The sequence below is a fragment of the Sarcophilus harrisii genome, chromosome 4, assembly GCF_902635505.1.
Source record: "Sarcophilus harrisii chromosome 4, mSarHar1.11, whole genome shotgun sequence".
In the NCBI taxonomy this organism is placed as follows: domain Eukaryota; kingdom Metazoa; phylum Chordata; class Mammalia; order Dasyuromorphia; family Dasyuridae; genus Sarcophilus; species Sarcophilus harrisii.
The window spans coordinates 323841048-323865386 of NC_045429.1; the positions used below are offsets into that span (position 1 = coordinate 323841048).

Sequence of the window (24339 nt, forward strand, 5' to 3'; positions counted from 1 at the left end):
CAGTTAATAACCCTACCATGGCCTCTAAATATTCAGGTGAAAGGAAGAATCAATCAATGTAGCAAACTTCATTTTTGTTTAAATTAAGAAATTGTTACAATCACCCCAACCATCAGCAACAAACCACCCTGATCAGTTAGTAGCCATTAATATTGACATAAAATGCTGGCACTAAAGATGGTTATCATTCTTTTAACAATAAAGCATGTTTTTTAATATTAAGTTATATGTATATATATTTAAAAAGACATACTATAACACACTTGAAAAATCACAATATAGAATAAACATAATTTTTATATGCATTGGAAAACCAAAAAATCCACTGACTTGTTTTATGGTAGTATTTACTTTATTGAAGTGGTCTAGAACTAACTCCACAATATTTCTGAGGCAAGCCTATATTGAAGCTTAAAACCAAACTGACTTTTGGGACACCATATATAGTGTAACTTGTCTTTTTTATAGTCATTCTATGAGATAGTTTGTAGAAATATTTATTATCTATTTTTCCTTATTTCCCAAATTTATAGATAAGAAAACAGATTCAGAGAGAGTTATGTTCTCAAGGATAAATAAACTTGCAGAGACAGACCTAGAACTGAGGTCTTAAATTCAAAGCCAGTATTCTTTTCATTATATCTCATCATATTAAGCAGATCTTCATATAATTATATATGATGAAACATTTTTTTTTCTAACAAGAGATTCTTGTTCACACTAGTTTTTAGAGTTTTGATTGGTGGGGCTATAAATACATATTAACAAGTGGTCTTAAAAATGTATCCAGTAAATGTTTTCTCTGATATTTCCTTTTTTCATGGTCATACATTTAGTTTTAGATTCTGTACACAACACATTTGATTCTGATTAGAGGAATATGCCTATTGCCTGGGAGGATGAAGGCTGAAAGACTGAGGGATGAACTGAGGATAGGACTGGAGCTGCATTTATCTTAATGTTGATGAATGAAAACAAAAATGAAAAAAGCATCCTTCCTCCACATTAGATATTTGTAAAGAAGAGCACCTTACCACAGGATTGGTCTAGGAACCTTCTATTAAACATATACGTCATCCCAATGTTTCACATTACTTGTAAGCCATATCTATGCCCCCATTGACTGTTCAGAACAATTGACTCCCTATTCCTAACAAGCTTGACTTGTTCCTATGCCTGAAAGAGAGTTCTATATACACTTTTGATTAAAGGAGAGCCAAATGAAATGATGTATGTTACAGAATGACTCATGGAATTTCTCAGGAGCTTACCATGAGCTGAGAGCACTCTGAATGGCATTTTGCATGGGTGAGCAAAATGGAAGAAAGGTGTGACAATTTACTTAGTGTTCTTAGGGGTCTTAGCATTGTGTTAGGTATTGGAGGAAGATAAAAAATTTAGATAAGATTATAATTCCTGTGGGAATGGGGCTTATAGCTGAGTAGATAACACACAGATAACTATAGCACAATATATTATACAGTAAACACACTGGAAAGTTATAATATAAAGTGCTATGTTAAGTTCAAAGGAGAAAATTATTAATTGCAGGGAATACTGAGGAAGTAGAAGTTAACATTTTGGTTGGGTCCTAAAATATGGGCAGAATTCCAAGAGGTTGTTGGGGGTGGTGATGAGGAAAATAACATTCTGGCAAAGTAAGATTGTATCACGTGTCTTAGGGAAAAAGAAAAGTCAGTTTTGTTCCACTATGGGTCTTACTATGCATGAAGAAGAATAGTAATAGGAAAGAAGACTGGAAAGAGTGTGGAATCAGACAGAGCCTCTAGAGACCAAAGAAGCCTAAACTTTATCCAGCAGGAAACAGGGTGACATTAAAAATTTTGGACAAACTGAATCATAGAATTCAGAGCTATAAAGGAATGGAGAGACATCATGTAGTCCAACTTTCTTATTTTATAGACGCGAATACAAAGAACTATGAAGAAGGAAAATTATTCTGGTAGAATATAAAGGCATTAGAAGAGGAAAACTTCTAAGAAGATTACTGCAATAGTCTAGGCAGAAGGCAAATAAAGGCTTGTCTTTGCATGTCTTCCACTAATATTCAATTATAGATTTTTAACTTAAAAAAATTTAGAGGCAAACTTAAAATTACTCTTCTTAAGACAATACTCTGCACTTCATTCAAAGCTCCTCAGCATCTTGTACTGCTCAAAGTGCTGAGGATTCGGAAGCTAAGTCTGGTATGATTTTGTTATGCTTCTGGAAGCATTTATATGATTGTGAAAATTGGTGAGCAGTATCTTACTGATCACAGCAACAGCCTTCATTTCTCTTCACTGGACAGCCCCAGCAACTTTGTCAAAAAGACCTACTGCTGACATCAACCTTGGCAATACTTATTTCTGTGTGGGAGTCTTCCAATATGGGAAAGTGGAGATCTTTGCTATTATGACCAAAAAACCAAAAAATACAAGTTAGGTCATCCTCACCAATGTGGAACATTTAATCAGGGATGTTCCAAAGAATCAAGTTCCAATAAATCTCATCAACACGGTCTTTGACACCAAGAATCTGATAGGTCACAAATAGGATGACACAGTTGTCCAAACATGAAGAATTGGCCTTTCACTCAAATTTACCACTAAATGGTGGTAAATGATGCAAACAGGCCTAAGTCTAAGTAGGTTTTAGTTATGTTTCTACTCATACTCCTAAGATGTAGAATCTTTAGGTAGGATTTATTCAATGGCAAAGAGGTAGGCAAGAGAATTAATTCTGATGAAGCTATTACTTATGGTGTAGCAGTCCAGGCTGTCATGCTTTTGGGGGATAAATTTTGTTTACTTACTACTGCTGGTTGTCATCTCTTTCCATTGGTATTGAAATGTGCTAATAGTTCTGATCAAATGCCACCCGACCATCCCAACTAATTAGACATAGACCTTTTCTACTTACTTAGGCAAAAAACACAGTGTGTTTACTTATTCAGGTTTATGAAGGTGAGAAAATAATGACAAAGCATAACAATTTACTTAGCAAATTTGAGCTCAGTGGAATTGTCTCTGCCCTCCAGAATTGTTCCTTAGATTGAATAACCTTTGATATTGATGCAATTAACATCCTTAATGTATCTTTAGTACATAAGAGCTTTGGCAAGAAAAATAAGATCACTACAGTCAATGACAAAGATTATTTGGACTGTCCAGGCAAGAAATACAAAGCTGAAGAGAGAATAAGAGATGGAATCTTCCAAGAACTCACTCAAATCTTTTTTTTTTTTTTTAAACATTATGACAAACTCAAATGCAAAACTGGTTAGGACAAGCAGCAAATCCTTGACAAATATAATGAAATAACCATAAGATAAGATTCTGGATAAGAATTAGGTTTCTGGGAACAAATAATCTGTGTAGCAGCAGAAAGAATTGACGAAGGTTTGCAACCCTATCATTATTAAGTTGTATCACTGTGCCCATACATTGGCAGGAAGCATGCCTGATGAATTCCCAGGTGGCTAAGCAGTCCCATTCCTAAGTGTTACTTCTGGTGTCACCCCTGAAGAAATTAACTAATTGTATCAGAAAAAAAGAACATAACACATTGTTTTCCAAAAATGGAAGAATTCAAATTTGCAGCCAAGGCAGCAGTAGTTAAAAAATAACTTTTAAGTTACTGTTTAAATCTGGGCATTCTGAATACCTGAATCTGTGCAGAGGGGAAGAAGTGAATAAACTTTTTCTGTACTGTAAACAAGTGGAACTTTAATTCTTATTCTGGAGAATAAAATCTATTTATAATAAGCACATTAAAAAAAGCCTATGGGTCAACTAGATATTACTAGCCTGAAGAAACTATGGGTAGGAGAAATTTCCTTCCCATGGGAAACCCTGCATAGGAGAAATTTCTTTCCCATGGGAAATCCTGCTACATGTTTGAATAGAAAAATGGAAAAACACCTGATCTATTTGCTATAACAAATTATCCCATAATACTTTTAACTTTCTCAAAATATTTCCTAAAGGGCACTGTCTTATACATTCTCATAAGTTTCTTGCCTCTACCTTCTTTTCTTTCCAGTTAACTCTGAAATGCTTTAATTTTTGTTTTCCCAAGATTATAAAAACTTAAATATAATATATATATAATATAATATAATATACAATATATAAAATATAATATAAATGTAAAAAAATTATTAAAAAAAAGATCAGCTTTGTTCAGCCAGGTGTAAGAGCTTCTTAATAACACCAGAAATTTCTAGGTTTGAATGTTTCTCCCCTTACAATTGCAAGGAATAAAGAACAGCATTTTAGCTAGGTCAGACATGCAGTGCATGGAACTGGTTCTTCAAAGATACAAAGATGAACATTCTGGATCCTTATGCACAGTGTCCACAAAGCAGATTTGGAGAAATGGGGCTTGATTTGGATTGTGCTGCCACCCTCATTGTTTCATAGGTTTCAGCTTTCAACTCTGTGCCTGTTAATACATTGTTAGTCTTGAAAACATGAAGGTCAACAGACATCTTTGATTATTCTGCCCATAGAGACTTCAGGCAATTGGCAGGGTTTTGTGAGGCAGGCTCTTAACCATTTCACATTTACTGTTTTTTCCTTTATACCTTGCTGTCCTGGATTCATCACTTATGATGTCTTAGCAAGTGATTGCTTTTTTTTTTTTTTTTTGGGGGGGGGACAAATTGGGATTTTAAAAACTAAGCTAAAACAAAATCTTCATTAAACTTTCAATTTGTTAGTACAGATAGTTTTGACTTAAGACTATTTCTATAAGTTATTACTTTATAATGAATGAATTTTCCACAACTATTGTTCTTCCATGGCTCAATGGCTGATAGCGTTGATTTTAGTAAACTTCAGTAAACTCCTTTGGTACTGAAGAGCTGTTTGCTGGAGATAAATTATGTGTTCTAATAATAATAACTAGTATCCTGTAGAGTTTTAACTTTTACAAATATGATTTCATTTTATCCTCAACAACTCTCATAGGTAGGTGCTATTATGATGTCCATTTTGCAGATGAGGAAAGTGAGGTGGAGGGAGATTAAGTAATTTGCCTAGTGTCACACAGCTCATAAACAGTCTGAGACTAAATTTGAACTTCACTCCAGGTCCAGCTCTCTATCTATAGCACCATTTAGCTTTCTACTTACAAAAAGAAGAGAATGCTGTCATTCTATGCTGAGCTGGCAATAATTGTTACTGATTACTATGCTATTTATTATTGTGTGACATTTCTGGCATTTCCCATTTTTTGATTCAGCTTAATGCTCAGGCTGCTGTCTGATTCTATTTGTTTCACAGGAAAATGCAATTCTGCTGTTTAAGTTTCTCTTTAGTCACATATACCAATTCTTATCCACTTTAGAATCTGAAGTAAAACTGAACACTATTTTAAAATATGTTTTTATTAGTTATTTCACAAAACAATGCTTATATGTATATGTATACATATATGTATATATATATATATAAATATGCACACACATATATACTAAAGTTTCATTTTCTTTATCAGTTTTTATGAAAATGAGAATAAGGTGACCTATTCAAACTGGCTCTGGGGACCAATGCTGATTTGCAAAGTCTAAAAAAGGATATGAGATCTACTAGCATAACCTACTTTTTTTTTTTTTAACCTAAAATGCCAACTTAAAAGATTAAGACAGGTTGCCAGTTTAGGAAAATTTTATAAATTTGGGCCTCATAGAATCTGTTGAGGACAAAGGGAATTAGAAAATAGGAGGAAATTCATGTGCTGGAAAATTGGACAAGAAACATAGGTAAGAACAATTCCTCCCCCGTTTTCTTCCAATGGAAGTATGTCCTTAGGCTTTTAGAAGAAAACTTCATATCTGGATCTAATAGTAAATTAAGGGCAAAAGGTTGAATTCTAAAAGATTCAGATTATTGTAATCTTACATTGGTAGTGAAGAAATAAAACCATAATTTCAAAACACCAAATTACTCACTGACAAATGGAAAGGTCTAAAGATAATGAAGATGTGGCCTCCGATCAAGAGATCAAAAGGCTAACATTATTTCCAATGAAATAACTTGGTAAGTGGTTCAAAAAGTTTATAATTGTTTTTTTTAAACTGTGGATCCAAAATTGGGGGGGGGGAGTATCTCTGTGTATGTGTTTTTTACTAGATGATACCTAAAGCTTTTTCTATTTTAAAACCAGTGATCCTAATTCTAGTTTGTAGAATGAGTGTGTTTTAACTTACTTTTAAAATTACTATATGTAGGGGATAAAAGTTAAAAAAGGAAAGGCACTCCCTGTCCTCAAGAAGTTTATGATTTAATTGGTAGACATCACACAAAAGGTAACTGAGAAGAAATGAGAAGTTAAGCATGGAGCATGATTATTTCATAAGAACCAAGACAGACTTTTATTTGTTCTGTGAATGGACTGTGGAACATAAGATTTCCAATATAGAATTCTCTGTCTTGGTCAAATTGATATGGAAAACCCTCTGACTTTTTAAAAGGTAAAATATTCTACTAACTCACTATCAACATTGTTAATATTTGACCATTTGGATAGAGTTCAAAGGAATAGATTAATAGAATCTCCAAGTTTGAAGAAATCTTCATCTAGTCCAACACCCTAATTTTAGAACTAAGGAGACTTAACTCAGAGAAGAGAACTTCCTTGTCATATAATTTTTCCCTTGCAACCCAATGACATATTCTGCTATATCAGTTTCATTAGGTGCAATCACATCAAGCTTCCAAATCACAATTATAGAAAGCTGAGCTGAATATATTTTCATTTATATAGATGAAACTAACAATGCAGAATAACATGCAGATTTGGAAGTAAGGTTAGTGAAAATAAAGAATCAATCAGAATGTCATCTTATTATTATGATAACCCATTAAACTAACACTGTGAAAATACATTTTCTAGATTCTGAATTAGCTTCAATCTGGGGAAAGGAAGAAAAGTTTTTTTTTGTCAAGAACAAGACAAAATGTAATTATGGGGGGAGGAGGGGAAGGAAAACACAAGTGTGTCCCATCATGGTGGATTTTCTTCTCATATCCTTTTTCCAACGAGTTTAGGAAGGGGTAGTAAGTATCTTCAAAGGGGTAGAGGAAACAGAGGGAGGAGTGTGTGTGTGATGTTTTAGGGACATCAGGGAGTAAATAATCTTAGCACTGGTGGTCTGAGGGTCTAACCTAGAAAAGTAATCAATCAATCAGCACTTTATAAAATACCTACTATATGACAGGAATTATGTTGGGTGAAAGACAAAAAAAAAAAAAAAAAAAAAAAAGGAATATGTTGTACTCTTTTAAAAAATTTGTATACAATACAGAATCCAGTTGAAATTTGTTGTAATAAAAGGAAATAGAATGTTAGTCAAATGATAAATACAATTAGAAAATAATTTTTAAAACTTCAAATAAAGTGAAAGATATGTTGCCAAACAATTAAGACAGTATATAGTAAACTTTTTCTATTTAATGTTCAGAGAAAATTATCACAAGCCTAAGGTTTTTTTTTCCATTTGTAATTACAAATTTCTAATTTATAATGCCAAAGTCACTTTGGCATGTGTATCTTGTAATAATCACAAGTAGCTCCTTGAGGGCAGGGACTGTTGTCCCTTTTTAAATTTTGTATCCCATTTAGCAAAGTGCCTGGCACATAGCAAGGGCATAATAAATGTTTATTAATGACATGTTTTTCAAATGTGTCTTACCATCACCCATGCTCTTAATACACATTCTTATTCTTTCCATAAAATGTGATGTTCAGTATTCGCTGTTCTTGCTATATATATACACATATACATATACATATACGTACATATATATACCATCTTAGTAAACGCTTTTGCTAAGAGTTAAATGTATCCACAGGCTGATTGTTAATGGGCATTGAGTCAACAGTCAGTCAACAAATATTAAATGCTTCTTCTGTGTCAAAGACCATACTGTGTTGGGGGATACAAAGAACAACAAAATACAGTCCTTGCTCTCAAGGAATTCACAGTCTAAAAGGCTATGAGCTGTAATTTTATAAATAGGTATGCACAGGGCTGGAACAGATAGGTGGTACAACAGGCTTGGATTCAGGAAGCCTCTTCTTCATGAGTTTCAATCTCGCTTCAGACACTCAATAGCTTTGTGACCCTGGACAAGTCACTTAACCCAGTTGCCTCAGTTTCCTCCTCTGTAAAATTACCTGGGGAAGGAAATGGCAAAACACTCCAGTATCTTTGCCAATAAGACCCCAGTGGTTCATATGACTGAATGACAACTCAGAGGATATCTGTAAAACTCATCAACCACCCTCTGAATACCCAACTTGTGAATGTGAGTGAAAGTTGGAGACACAGTTCAGATAAGGTGCTGCATGATTTTCATTTCTTTTTTGATTGTTTTATGTCTATTGAACATCATGTCATTCTCAGCTACCTACTCTCTGACCAAATGAATCTTAATACAAAAAGTCATATTCAAGTTGTAGTCATATTCTTTATGATATTCATTCTCTCTCTCTCTCTCTCTCTCTCTCTCTCTCTCTCTCTCTCTCTCTCTCTCTCTCTCTCTCTCTCTCTCTCTCTCTTCCTCCCTTCCTTCCTCCCTCCCTCCCTCCCTCTCTCTCTTCCTGAGGCAACTGGGGTTCAGTGACTTTCCCAGGATACCCTTTGATCCAGCAGTGTTACTATTGGGCTTATATCCTAAAGGGATTTTAAAGAAGGGAAAAAGACCTGTATGTGCAAGAATGTTTGTGGCAGTCCTCAATTGGAGAATGGCTGAATAAACTGCGGTATATGAATATTATAGAATATTATTGTTCTGTAAAAAGTGACCAACAGGATGATTTCTGAAAGGCCTGGAGTGACTTACATGAATTGATGCTGAGTGAAATGAGCAGGACCAGGAGATCATTATATACTTCAACAATACCATATGATGATCAATTCTGATGGATGTGGCCCTCTTCAGCAATGAGATGAACCAAATCAGTTCCAATAGAGCAGTAATGAACTGAATCAGCTACACCCAGTGAAAGAATTCTGGGAGATGACTATGAACCACTACATAGAATTCCCAATCCCTCTATTTTTGTCTGCCTGCATTTTTTATTTCCTTCACAGGCTAATTGTACACTATTTCAAATTCCAATTCTTTTTGTACAGCAAAATAACAGTTTGGACATGTATATATTGTATTTAATTTATACTTTAACATATTTAACATGTATTAGTCAACCTGCCATCTGGGGGAGGAGGTGGGGACAAGGAGGGGAAAAATTGGAACAAAAGGTTTGGCAATTGTCAATGCTGTAAAATTACCCATGCATATATCTTGTAAATAAAAAGCGAGAAAGAGAGAGAGAGAGAGAGAGAGAGAGAGAGAGAGAGAGAGAGAGAAAGAACATTGTACATAGCAAAAAAAAAAAAAAAAAAAAAAAAAAAAAAGTGACTTGCCCAGGGTCACACAACTAGGAAGTATTAAATGTCTGAGACCAGATTTGAGCTCAGGTCCTTATGATTTCAGGGCTGGTGCTCTATCCACTGCACCATCTAACTACCCCTGATACTCTCTTAAGCAGCTGACTGACCTTTAGTTAAACCTGAAGTTACTTACTTTCTTGGATGGCCATTTTTGACGGGGATAAACTGACCTTTTTGGAGGATTGAGAAGGGTATATCTGAGTGAAAATGAAGAATTCTAGCTCTTAGGTTCCCCCCAAAATCAAGAATCTGGATCAAGAGACTTGAAGGGAGTGGAGGAATGACTGAAGAACACAACAGACAAAGAGATTAGGGACTACAGAAAACAAAATGTTCCTATTCCAAAATTTTTCTCAGGAGCAATTGTAACTGGCATAATCTGCAAACACTGGGGGGCAGAACAATTAAATTCCTTGAAGAGCCAGATTTTTTTTGTCATTAAATTCTTAGGAAATTTCCTTCTTATTGGCATACTGAAAAGAAGTTTTGGGACCAAACCTTAGAAATAAAGTGGGTGTCAGACACGACAGCATAGGAAGCTGAATTTCAATAAAAGTTAAGTTTAAAACCCATGGTCACATTTCTGGTCCTACTCTTTGCTGTTAAGTATACAGTTATTATTCCTTTCACATCAAAAAATTTTACTTGAATCTTCCAGATCTTGGGGGTGCTGCACTCCTTAACCATTGTGACAAGGAAAGGATAAGTATGATCTAGTGATCTCTCATTAGTGCAGATTTGAACACAATAGCTACTCTCCCAATGTATCAGCCTCATTCTTCCATGCTTAAGATGAAAAGCTCAGAGATATTTTATTTCTATATTTTGGGGAAATTCACTGTGTTTTTCATTTGCAGATTGCTGCCAGTTCACTAGAGTATCTTGAACAGAAGCTATGCTTTTGAATTTGTGAATTACTCAGGATAGTTTGTTGATAAAATACTTGATAAAGTTAGTTAAATCTTTCTGGAAATAATTCTCAATGTATTATTAAGCAATGTAAGATAGGATTGTGTTTCTTTGCTCTATATTAATTTTGGATACTTAAGATTACCAATGAGACTTGCCATAATAACCTTTGTTTAGGCTTAAATAGTTTCTGGGGGGAATTAAAATTCTTCTTTTTCATACTCTGAACAAATTTTTGTTTTGTCAGAAACACAAAACTAAAAGCAAATAAAACAAATAAACAGGCCAAAAGAAAAAAAAAAAACAACCCTTGGGATACAGCTTAGCTCTAGAGAAAGAAATTCTTACTGAAAGCAAATAATAGCCTTTCTGGGAAAAAAATTTACCCTTTCCACATTTCAACAGAATTTCAACAAAAGTTAAGTTCTTTTGGAAGACACGGTATATTTCACTGCTTGGGCTTTGTATTCTGGTATGAATACAGGGCCAAATTGCTAATGGGTTAGTATTTAATGAAACATAAAAATTGATGGGGAGATCACCAGAAAGCTTGTAAATAAGCTGCCTCTACAAAGAGCTAATAATGATTGAGTTCACAATGGTGTAAAAATCATGAACTGGTCAGACATTGCAGGGAAGAGAGATCTAAAGCTGAAAGTACATCTAGTCTTAATACCTTCATTTTAAGACAAGGAACCTGAGATGTCTAATCCTTCTGAGTTAGATCACAGAGTATATTCAACTCTGCCCTGAATTTTTTCTCTTAAGCTTTGATAGATCAGATATGGTCTGATGCCTTCTGAAACACAGGTTTTTAGAAAAACAAAAGGCAAAAAAAGGGGTAAAAAATTAATATTTACCAGATACCTCTGGGTGGAAATAGGTAAATTTTTGTGAGAAGGTGCTTGGTATATACTGTGGAAATAAATTGCCCTGAAGGCAATTACAGCTCTGATAGTAGCTAGTTCTATGACTATGAAACAAACCATTTAACCATTTCAGGCTTCACTTGCTGGAAACTGGGAATAATTATATTATACTCTGCCAGAGGCAGAAGAATGGGCCAGACAATTCCTTAAGAACTCTTTTAGTACTAAAGGCTAAGATTCTCCTTCCTAAGAGTAGTGCTCAGCTCCTTGTTGACTTCATTGTTCATAGTCTAAGTGATTAATGTTTGACCTTTAAAAATCTACCACAATGAACTAGCACTGACTCCAATGAAGAGATATACACTTTTTTTAGAGTTTCAATCTTTTTCTCATTTCAGAAAAACATTGAGCATGACCGTCAAGTTATCAAAATAGCAATAGCATGTGATCCTCAATGGAATCTAAGTCAGTAGACACATGCACAGGTTGGGTCCCCAAAAGATGACTGCTCCCTTGAAGTTCTGGAAGTACCCTGTGGGTACCCATTTTCTAAAACTATGGCTCACAATTCCCAGCCTGTGAACTTCCCATTACACAGTGAACTCCTTGAGAGTGGGTCTAGTTTTTATTTGTATCCCAAGATCTTAGTGGAGCTAACTGAATTCCCAATAACAGTCACTCCACAGACACAATTAGTTTTTTCAATCATTTTCAGTCATGTCTGACTCTTCCTGAGCCCATTTGGGGTTTTCTTGGCAAAAATACTGAAGTGGTTTGCCATTTCTTTCTCCAGGTCATTTTATAGATGAATAAACTGAGACAAACAGGGCAAGCAACTTGCCCAGGGTCACATAGCTAGTAAATGTCTGAGGCCAGATCTGAATTTAGGAAAATGAGTCTTCCTGACTCCAGGCTTGCACTTCCTGGCTATCCCTAATAAGTTCTTAGCAAAGGCATTTACTAAGATGGCATAGCAACAGGAAGAAAACTGTTAATTGTAGAATTTAAGCTTACCTGGGATCACAGAGAAATTTGGTTTTCTCTCCTTCTTCTCTCCAGATGAGCCATTCTCGAAAAGAAGGATGCACGAACATGCGGGTCATGTCTCTGCGCTTTATTAGAAACATGGAAAGGTTCTCCATCCTTTGCTGAAAGTCTTCCCACTCCAGAGTACCCTCAATGCTACCTGCATTGATGGCCTGGAAGATATGCTCATCTGTCAGCGGGTGGAGAGAGGCTACTGCCACATTCAGAAGAGGCATCACCCGGTCAAAGGAAGATTGGGTTGGGAACTTCATATTGCACTGGAGCAGGTAGACCTCAGAGAGAGATACAGGAACTACCTTGTAGCTAGAACTCTTTAAAACCAGGTATCCTTTCTCTATGAGGTCAAATGTGAGTTTTAGGTACAGATAGGATCCCTGGCTGAGAGTCTTGAGATGAGAACTGAGTTTTCCAAATGTAGTGTTGTCCATTTTGCCATTGAGTGAAATGTTATTCTGAATCTCTAAGCTGCTGTGAATCCTGTGCAGGATATATGCTTGGAGGTCCTGGTCTATGGCTTCATTCTCTTCTAGGCGATCCAAAAAGATCCTATGGAAGGGCAGTAATTTGGTAATTTCCTATAACAGACAAAGACATTATTATTGCAGAATGAACTTTTATACTTTCTTCGCCACTTCTTTGTGTTTAAGTCTTTTAGAGGCCTGGGGTAAAAGAATAAAGTAGCATAAGATAAACCCAAAGAAGCAAACTTGATGGGTTCTTTCTAAGTCCTTTCATTTCAAATATTTGAATCTCTCACATAATCCAGTTATTGGTCAAGACACTCCTCTTTGACACTCTACACAGTACTCTGTATTCTGTAATTTCTTTGAACTCTTTTCCAAATGAGACTCAACTCTCCTGTGCTCCAGCTTTAAGATCTTGTTCCCTGCTAGGTGATAGTTATTTCATCTAACAAACTGTGTATTTATGTGCTACTTCTCCCTATTTCATTATCCCTTCAGAAGTCATTTCACAGTCTCAATTTTCTTTTTCTCATTTCAGTAAAACATTGAGGGAGACTGCTGAGTTATCAAAATAGCAATAGCATTTGGAATCTAAGTAGGTAGACACACTCACAGATTGGGTGCTCAGAAGGTGGTTGCTCCCTTGTAGTTCTAGAGGTACCCTGTGGGTACCCAATTCTAAAATTACAGCTCACAATTCTCAATCAGGATATTTTTCATTACATTATGAATCCAAGTGACTAGCTTTAATGGTAGTAAGTCTAGGCATTTTAGAAACTTGCTGGGAAGACATTGTGGTGTTTCTTAGTTTTGAATAAACATAGGGGTTCAACTTTTGGAAGCTGCAGACCTCTTTGTTGACTCAAAACAAAGTTTATTTAATATTCAGCTGAAGTGAATAAAATGTCTGAGGAGTTTATTTTTGCAGATCCTGATTCAAGAAGTTAGGGTGTTTTACCTAAGGTTATAATAAAAGAGGCAAATAGATCTATTACTCTTCCTATTGTTTGGCTGTTACTAAAAAAGAAAACACACATACAATTTCCCCCTTTGTCTTTTGAGACTATATATAAAAATGTACACATATATATCAGCACATGCTTTCCTAAGCTCCATTTGAACGCCAAACCAATCATAGTCTGTAATCTAACCGCTCTTTATATCTAAATATATTACTACTAGTTCACACGCAATAGAATATGCACTTTATGCTCCATTTTTCAGTTGTGGTACTGGTTTGATATTGATTCAATCTCATTCTCCAGTTTAGTTCCCTTTTTGAATAGCAGGCAAGATGGCGGGCCATAAAATACAATGAAACTAATTGATCCCATAGAAAGACAAAGAGAAGACCAAAGCATCATTGGTATAATTTCCAGTACCAAAGTGGAAAGAGAAGTTCCATGTATATATGGTGAGAGTGTGATAAGGAAAAAAGAATTATGGGAATTAGTCCAACCTCCTCATTTGGCCAATAAAGAAACTGATGACTTGAGAGGTTAAGTGACTTGTCAAAGGACCATAGGCAGAAAGTGGCAAAGCTGGGTTTGACCCAGGTTTTCTGAGCCTACATCAAATTATCTTTCCACTTCTCAATTCCCCTGTGTTGCTCCCCAAAGTATTAGCTTTAGATATAATTTCTCTTCTAGGCTAGTAAGCAAAGAAAGTAGACAGGATAGGTTATGAAGTAAAAAATTTTGATCCACTTTCTGGGGAATGATCCTCTCTTCTCAGGTCTCCCATGCTCAATTTGGTATAGGGCCTCTAATCTCAAATGTTAATGTTGTCAATATTTATTAGAGTTAGACAGCCAAGATTCCACATTTGGATTTACTGAGAAGTTAAATTCATTCAGTCAGGACAGAAACAAAGAAGAGCCTGAATGATTGGCTTTATTGGAATCCAAGTTAATATCTTTAAAGCATCTGTACAGTATTTGTACATGAGGCAACATCTTATTGTTTCCTGAAGGCCAATCTTTAAGACTTGGAAAATGTACTATCAGGTAAGAAGAACCATATGTAGAGAATATTCAGGATTCTATCCCCTGTCTTCAAAATACATGATTTAGAGATATTTATTCCTATTTAGGAAGAGAGGTTATCACTGTTGATTTTGTTGTTTTTCACTGATTTCAGTTAGGGCTGACTGTTAGTGACCTCATTTGAGGTTTTCTTGAAAAATATACTGGAGTGGCTTCTTCTTCAATTAATTTTACAGATAAGGAAAGTGAGGCAAATAGGGTTAAGTGACTTTTCTCAGGGTCACACAGCTAGTGTCAGAGGCCAGATATGAACTCAGGAAGATGAGTCTTTCTGACTCCAGGACCAGCACTCTATTCACTGTGCCCCCTACCTGCCCCATCACTATGTCAACCTGCGCCTAAAAAAAATCATCGGATTAAATCCCTTCTCAAGGAAATAACAACCATTCAATATTCAACAGCAAAACAAACTCACATACCTGTAAACTGGTCCTGACTGTTACTATCAGCTTGAGCCAAGAAGGGAACTTTCCAATCATCTTACTCAGAAACGATACTATTGTGTCCCCATAATCTGGTTTATGAAATTCTGCTTCATTTAACCCATCAATTAAAATGATGAAATCTTCATCTGGGATTTTGCTCTCTGTAATTGAAAGAACCGAATTATTTAAGTTAAGGTCAGGGCAAAAGAGTTACGAAGTTAATTGTGTTTTTTTCCTGTGGTATTATGACCAACATTGCCCTGGGAAAACTGAGTTACTAGAGGAGGCCTTTCTCCTATCAGACAATGATGGAGCTACTGAAGACTACCTAAGTGACTAATTACATACTTTTGTGATAATTTAATGGGTTTTCAACAAGTTTCTGAAATTTGCCTAAAACTTATACTCTATCTCTGAGGAAAAAGGAACAGTTGTATCAGATGTGTCAAACCCCTTCAGAGTTATTAGTGAAGTGAAGTCCAAAAGAGCCTATTTTGAATCCAAGTCCCCTTTATATCTCTCAAAGATAATTAGATAAGTAAATAAACAATAAATAATGGTGGCTGGTAAAGGGGAAACTTCTATTCTACAATCAGGGATAAAAAGTTTGAAATGTAAACATCTAGCTTTAAGGTAAATGAATTTCAGTTTTGAGGATAATTGTCAATCAAATATGAGCAAGATGGATACCTTGGTCCACTGCAACCCTGATATTATATAATTATGTAATCACCATCATTTGATGGTTCTAGATTTTGCTAGAAGAATAATAACAGAGAGAGGAACTTTGCTAGAGAATAAGGGATAGGAGGAAAACTGGAATTAACATTCTTCATCTTGAATTCCTCTAGGGACAAAGAGAAGCTGTGTCCCGAGATACTTTTCTCTAAAAGCTATAAGACTAATTGGTTCGTTTTTTTTTTAAAGGCTACATTTGGGTTTTGTTTTTGTATTTTGGTTGACTCCTTTCTTAGCGTTTGTCTTTCTATAAGAGACCATTGTTCACAGGACATGAATAAAGAATATATATTTAACTATAAATTTGATAAAAAGTTTTACTCTTTTAGGAAAAAATGCAAAATATGAATTCTAGATATAATCACCAAATGATATGCTATGAGCAACAACAACAAAAAAAATCTTGAAAGTGTTTTTCCCCTCTGTCAGTCTACGTCAAACTGTGGCAGAAGAGAGGTGTGAACAGCTTGCCATACAACAGTGGTGTTCTTATTTTTGATCTTGAGAAACTTGAATCCTTTAAACATTAGATTTATTTTGATTCTCACTGAGATGTCTTTTAATAGCATTCACTCAGGCATACGTAATAGACTAATAGTCAACTATCTAGGAGGATTAAAATTCATGTTAAACTGTCCAATTTTCTCTTTCAAGAAAGGAAAAAGATCAAGATTTTGGAGACAACTAGGGGAGGCCTATTACTTATCTACAGCTGACAGAAATAATTTCATGTTTGACCACAGAGCTCTGCCTATATACTGAGATGATAGTCTTATAGCTTTCTTTGTATCCCTAGCTCTCAGTACCATGCCTAACACATAGTAGGATTTAATAAATGCTTACAAATTATTGACTATTCCAATGTGCCCAAGAAATGACTGTGTTACATTTAAGGTTAGAGATGCAAAGTTAGCAACCTATCAGCTTAGTTCATCTAGTCCAGGTTTCTAAGCTAAGAAAACTTTATTAATCATAGTGCCCTATGGATGATAAAGGGGTTGCAATCCAGATTACCTGCTATTTCATGATTGCCCCTGCCCTCCCTCCATCAAAGTCCCTCTTTCATTCAGTCCCCCTGTGAATCTGCCCAGTAACAACAATCAAATGTAAGGGCAAGAATCCCAAGAGAACTGAGCTCTCATTTGGGAAACAGCGTCTGCTGTACATGCTCACAGTGTGAGTCACTATTGTTATTATGCACCCTTGGGCCCGAAGAATAAGAGAGCCACATATGTTTACATGCTTGTGAGTAATAAACTACCTGACTCACTTATGTTCCTTCTTGGTAACTCCTCATCAATAATCCCTTCACACTTACTCATCACTTATCTATTCAAGACTTCTTTGTGAGAATTGTTTCCAAAATAATCTCAACCACAAAAGTGATGAACTTTCTCTAATTCTTTGAGACATTTTATTTTTCACATTTTCTCAAGAGTATGTCTAATCCTATTGGATATCTAGATGAATCAAATTATTTATTATCCAATACAATCATTATTATTTGCGAAGACCCCCAAATAGATGTCATTATTTTTTCCTGTGAGTGAATTAATCACTGTCTTGAATCCAATTTCTTTTTTGAAAAAAGAAATAATTGTCTCTCTTGATTGGCTTAATTATTTTCTTATAAATCCTAGTCTGGAGATGTTAAGAGATTTATCTGAAGATTCTTTTATTCTGTAGGATTTGGTGATGAGGGCCACTTACAGATACTTGTGATCCGAAATAACACAAAAATGTTTCATGAACTTGAAGTATGTTGGATTATTGGCCTGAGAACAGTATAGAATTTAAATATGTAAATGTAAAGAGTTTCAATGGATATCAATATAATATAATGACAGTATAATTCCATTTTTTTCTCTGCTGAGTGATGAGGTTTCTGAAAGATTAAGAAAAAGATTAAGAGATGATACCTTACTTTCCTTAATGCTTTTTAAAAATGTAAATATCCAACTGAGCCCTAGATGAATGCTTTTGTATATTACTTTATCACATCACTCATTTATACCCAGGCTCCAACTGACAAACCACTAGAAATATCTAAAATCATTTTGGAATCTTGTTTCTAATTCTTAAAGGTGTGGCAAATAGCAAAGAAAAAATCTAAAGGTTAGCATGCTGATAAAAAGCTTTTGAATGAAACCATCCATCGTAACAAAGAATGAAAAAGAAACAGAAAACAAGAAGCAGAAAGAACTATCTATCTAGATACCAAATTTATTTCTCATGGGATGGGGTGGACTAGGTAACAATCAAATCCTAGCTCCTATGTCTTAAAAGAAGTACATGAATGAGGAGGAGAGAACAATTACATATAATTGGGAGTTATTCTGTTTCTTTATCACCAGAGAGTTCTTTTTTCACACTACAGGATCACTAACAATGTAGGACTTCTAAGCACTTGTTAATCTGCTTCCTAGAGAAGAATCTCAGCAGCAGGAAGAGAATGTCATAATGTATGATGTTCCCAGTTAATGAACAGCATTGAGATACTTAGCAGGAACAACTGCACAAGCTGATCAGAACAGAAAGGGGCATATGAGGTTCTGAGAGAAAAGTGGGATGAAGGCAAGATATTTCCTAATGAAAAAATGATGTTATTCTCTGGATATCATGCTTTGCCTAAACATTTTTTGGTGTTCTATGAGGTGTCTGGATCTTTTATGGATAGGCTGGGATAAGGAAGTAGGAATGAATGACTATGAATAGCAAATGTTTCTGGTGAGCTCTCCTACTTTCCTGGAGCTATAGTATTTGTTTCACTTGGTTTACAGAGTCAATCCAACTTTTATTGTTCTTATAAATCATCCTTCTTTTAAAAAACTTCAAAAGCATCAATTCTAGAAGCATCTCATAAATCACTATTTCATATATGGGGTAACTCTAGACTTAAAAGAAACCAAACTAAATGAAAGATTATAGAAGATTTTAAAAAATTCTGGAGTACCATACAGCCAAATAAACTATCCTCTTATTAGCACAGATGGCCAATTGTTTTCTGTGTTGACATTTATTTTGTCTCTTAGGTGGTCCAAATAATATTTCTCTGAGCAGATTTTACATATATTTTTATCACCTCTCCTAGTAAGTTGCAGAATTCTGAAAAATCTTCTAATTCTTACATCTGAAAGAATTATAGGATCATAGAATATAGAAATCATAAAATTAGAATAGAGGCTATATAGTCCAAACTCCTCATTTTATAGATGAAGAGGTAAAGTCCAGTGAAATTGTATCTTGCCCAAAATGATTATGGTTTGAAACACGTTTTCAAATCTAAAATGTTCTTATTAATATCTTTTGCAAATGCAAATTCAAGTACTTTTAAACTCCACATCTTTTAGAAAAATACTTGTCAGCACAATCTCTAAACAAGTTAAAAAGATTATTGAATAATGCCAATGACACTTAGTGATGTCACATATCCTATACACAGTTGTTTTTACTGCTTTAGAATAAAATCTCTGTCTTGTCTCCAAAATCTAGGAAGGAATTATCTACCAAAGCTTATAAATGCAGACAAATGCAACCTCTTCTTAGTGTAATCACATAATAAATGTGGAAAAAGAGATAGTAGGGTTTTACTTCTATAAGAAAATATATCATAATTTAAAGGTTTTTATGTCTGATCTTCATGGAGTCTTCCTGGATGATGTAGAACTAGCAGTGGGCAAAATTTGTACAGCTAAGGCATGTGAAAAAGGAAAGTTGGAATACTCGTAAGTATGGGATAAGTATACTGTTTAAAATAAATTATACATCTGTGAAAATTTCTGTTTTTGAGAAAACTGGCAATAACTGGGAGTTAGCTTGCCAAAGTGGCACCCATAGTTGTTCCAATTACATTTCTCTCTCCCCACCCCTACCTCTAGCTCTCTATCACACATAAACATTTGCTTTCTTGTTTTAGGACTGATATATCAGATATGAAGATAAAAATTCCAAAGTTGATTTGATTTCAGAATCTGAAAAACATTCTCAATATAGTATGGACATTTAAAAAGAAGTCAGATGTTTTCATCCTTCTCTGGGCCTTCTCTGGACTAGGAGGTTGAACCAAAATGGAGGTGTTTCAGGATGACATACTCCCTAACACCACCCCTCCACAAACATCTAGATATTACACCATACCAGATAAAAAGTAGAAAGTTGAAGAAGAAGAAAAAAAAGCACAATGAGGCATATTTCTGGTCCAGATCAGCACAGAAGGGTAAACAAAAGAATTCTGTGGACACTGGGGATGGAGTCTGTTTAGAGGAGTGGAGCACTCTAGCACACAGGAACTGAAAAAGGAATAAAGCTATGAGTTGAGATGAGAAGAGGACCCCAGGGGAATATAGGAAGTGAGAACAAGTGCCAAGTGGCAGCTTTGGGTCATAGATCCAAGGAAGACTGAGGAGAGGTCCTGTGTCTAGGAAATGGTTTTCTAGAGTGAAAAGCACTCCCAGGCTGTGTATTTAGCTATAAAGCATTTGTAACAAGTTTGAAAGAAAGCTTGAAAGAAAATAAAGTTTGAAAGAAAATAGTAGCTGAATGACTCTGATTTCGGGAGCTAATTGAAGTATTCTAGCCTCCAGCTGGCTCAGTTTGAAGTCTCCAGTTGAGTAAGTAGGACTGGAGGGAAGTTTGCAGTTTTGCTTTACTGAATCTACAGAGCTTTCCTGAATCTAGGAGTAGGTACTTCTGAGTAGGGCAAAACACATGGGAAGATCATTCAATGTTACCTCTTAGATTATTCTTAAGTCCAGAATAAGCTTTCAGGGGACAGGGACAGGAAGGTGGTTGCCTTGTGGTTTATTTATTGCCCTTTCTCCAATACTTCCCATCTCATGTTTCCTAAGCTTACATATGCCAGGGACAATTTGAGTTCTCTCTCACATAAACTATTTACTCTTTAAGGTATCTAACTACTATCTTCCTTCAAGGTCTGGATCACACTCTTGGGTTGTCTGCCCTCAGGCAAAGTTTACAACTACTTGGAGCTTGGAGAGTTCAGAAAAAGGATTTTTTCTTGGAAGATTCAGAAAAAGGTCGATTTGTTGGGCCATCTCTTCTCCCTCCCATTATTTTATTTGACAATTTCATTAGTTCCTTCTAATAATTCCAATTAGCACTTGATGATTCTTAGACCTATTTATTCAGCCCTCATCTCTCTCCTAACCTCTAGTCTTGAACTTCCAACTGCTTATACATCTTAAACTGGATATGTCACTGACATCTTAAATGCAAGAGATCCAAACTGAATACACTAATCTTTTCCCCAAAACCCTCCCTTTCTTTCTATCTTCATCCTTTTTTTTTTAAGTATTTTTTTTTGAGGCAATTGGGGTTAAGTGACTTGCCCAGAGTCACACAGCCAGGAAGTGTCTGAGTGTCTGAGGCCAGATTTGAACTCAGGTCCTCCTGACTTCAGGGCTGGTGTTCTACCTACTGCACCACCCAGCTGCCCCTCTATCTTCATCCTTGATTCCTCACATTTATTTCCAATATCCAATATGCTGTTAGGTCCTATAGATTCTATCATTACAACATCTCCACATGCAGCCCCCTCTCTCTAGTCACTGCCACCATGCTGCAGCAATCCATCATCACCTCATATCTAGCCTACTGAACTATGCTGTAGGTTGGTCTTTCTGTGTTAAGTTTCTTCCCACTTTACTCTATCTTCTACCAGCTATCAGTGATCTTCTTAAAGTGCAAATCTAGCCATGTAACCCCACCTTATCTCCTTCTTTCCTTCCTTGTTCCACCATTTAATAAATTCTAACAGCTCCCAACATACCGACAGCCAAATATAAATTCTGCTTGGTTCTTAAAAGTCCTTCACAATTTGCTACTTCTTACCTTTTCTAGTCTTCAACACCTTGCTTCCTTCCACATACCGTACGGTTCAGTCATTGGCCTCTAAAAATTCCTTGCACAAGACACTCCATCTCTAGTGGTTCATATTCATTGACTGATCATATTTCATGTCTAGAATTCTCTTTCCTAGTCTCCACTTCTTGGCTTTCTTCAAGTCTCAGAAAAATCCCTCTTTCTGTAAGGAGTCTTTGCCAACTTCCCTTAATGCCAGTGCCTTCCCTCTGAAATGATTTTCTATTAATCCTATTTATATCTTGTATTTGTTTGCATATGGTTTCCTGCATTAGAATGTGAACTTTTTGAAGATTGTTATTGCTTTTCCTTGTATCTCCTAGTGCTTAGCAGTGACTAGACTATGGTAGGTGCTTAATCAAAGCTTTTTCACTTGATTTGACATAATAAATCTTCCTAAAAGAGATCAGTTTGATCATCCATACAGGAAAGACAAGTGGGCAAAGAATATCTATTGTTCAGATTATGAGACAGTGTTTGTTTTTCAGCGTGTGTATGTGAGATAGATAATAGAGATGGATGAGTTGGTCCATAGTTGAACAGGAGAAATAGAAGGAGATGATTGCCCCTGGGAAACTGCAAAGTACCTTAATAACCTTAAGCTTCCCTCAGAAATAAAGGCTTATCTTTGTGATAGCAACATTTTACTAGTGTTACAATAAGACACAGAACACAATACTCCAAAAAAACAAAATAATATCACCAGGTTAAGTAATGGGTCTCTAGGTCAAAAAGTATGGCACTTATCAATGTAATTCTAAATTAGCTTATAGAATGGATGAACCAATTCACAGTTCTACCAACAGTGCATTAGTGTGCCTGCTTTTTCTATAACCCCTATAATGTTGACTAACTTCATCTTTTGTGATCTTTACCAATTTGCTGGCTATGAAATAAAACCTCAGAATTGTTCTGATTTGAATTTTTTTTTATTAGTAATTAGGAACAATCCTTTATACATATGTTAATATTTAAAATTCTTTTTTTGGAGAACTATTTAAATCTTTTAACCACTTCACTAGTAATCCTTCATTACTCAGATGGGGAAACTAAAACCCAGAGAGGCTTTATTTATTTGTCCCAAATCACAAAGGTAAACAGAGTATTTATTGAGTAGCAGATTCAGGATGCAACCTTGGTCCTCTGATTCCAAATTTAGTACTTTTCCCACTAGAACATATACCAACTATTTGACCATGGTCAAAATCACTTAACCTCTCAGTGCCCTAGACAATTCATAAATCGGACTTACAATTTTTAATATTTTTTTAACTTTAAAAAGAAAATAATTTATACATTTGCTGTATGTTTTTTGCACAACTTAAAAAATGACCAAAGTAAGGGGATAGAAAGTTCCTTGAAGAAATAAGGACTGATCAGGGTAGTTAATGGATATGTTTTTTGTAATGTCTTATATCTTTTCTTTGAACTTCCAGCAAAGGTGACCACATCCCTAAAAAGATCCTAATAGTTGCTTATTAGTCAAATGAATGGAAGGTAGATTGGGGATAAGTACAAAGTAGAGAAGACCTAACACTAGATTTTGGAAAGTAAAGGGAAAAACTGATGCATGTGAAAGGTAAGAGGTTACTAATTTCTTTCACCTAAATTCCTTCAGGAAAATATCAAGCATGGACCTGTTGCAAGTTATACCAGGAACTACTAGGTAAAAGCTATCTTTGTTAATATACTTCTTTATTTTAACTCTACAGCCAGTAGTTTTGGTATCTGCACAATAGAAATAAATTACAATAAGATGGAAGAAATAGGTTTTTGTAGAGAATGTTAAAAAATGGTTCATATAGGAATTTCATTTTTTTCAAATAATATCCTTCAGAAGAAATTTTCTAGTACTAAAATCTTGGCAGTTTTGATGATCATATCAGTAAGAATACTTTCCTTTCTTTCTCTTTCCTCTCTTACCCTATTTTGGAGAGTTTATGTTTGGACAACAGATTGACAGTAAGACAACATTATATGAGGAGGTTTTTCTTTTGAAAATTTTAGACAGGAAGATTTCCATTCCTCACCCTTTTTCTACTATACCATCCCTCCTTCTTTCATGATACCTTTATGCAGGTTCTCCAGAGGCTCAAGGACTCCTCTCCGGAAGGAGGCCATGGGATCCTGCACACAAGACCTTAGGCTCAGCATGCTCTGCAAATGGGGCTCCCGGAGAAGCTGTTCCCGATAGGCGACAAGTTGAGGGGAGCGGCAGAGTAGTGCAGCAACATTGTGGACAAACTCTGGGACCAGGCAGGTGTATGCATTGTCTGCTTGGCAATAGTGATAGGCAACGACCTGCAGAAGAAAGACAATAAAAACATAGTCCCATGAGATGAAAAACTGTGTGGGAACGGTGCACCCAGGTAGTTTAGGCACAATTTCTCAATTTTCCAAGTTAAAGCTAAGGAAGAAAAACTTCCTTCCTTCCGTCTTTCCTATTTTCCTTCCTTCTTTCTTTTCCTCCCTTCCTTTCTACCTCATTTGGTCATAAACT

At 35.5% G+C, this 24339-nt stretch overlaps 1 protein-coding gene across 10 annotated transcripts in view; it reads right to left on the bottom strand.

Moving 5' to 3' along the window:
* The window catches only part of TANC2 (tetratricopeptide repeat, ankyrin repeat and coiled-coil containing 2), a 535383-nt gene that overhangs the window by 61233 nt on the left and 449811 nt on the right, over positions 1-24339 (bottom strand). For all 10 annotated transcript variants that reach the window (XM_031965901.1, XM_031965907.1, XM_031965906.1 and 7 more), the window contains 3 exons: positions 23909-24140; positions 15216-15382; positions 12256-12863 (listed from right to left, as the gene is read on the bottom strand). In XM_031965901.1, coding sequence (XP_031821761.1) covers positions 12256-12863; positions 15216-15382; positions 23909-24140 — 1007 coding nt within the window. The remainder of the gene's footprint in view (positions 1-12255; positions 12864-15215; positions 15383-23908; positions 24141-24339) is intronic.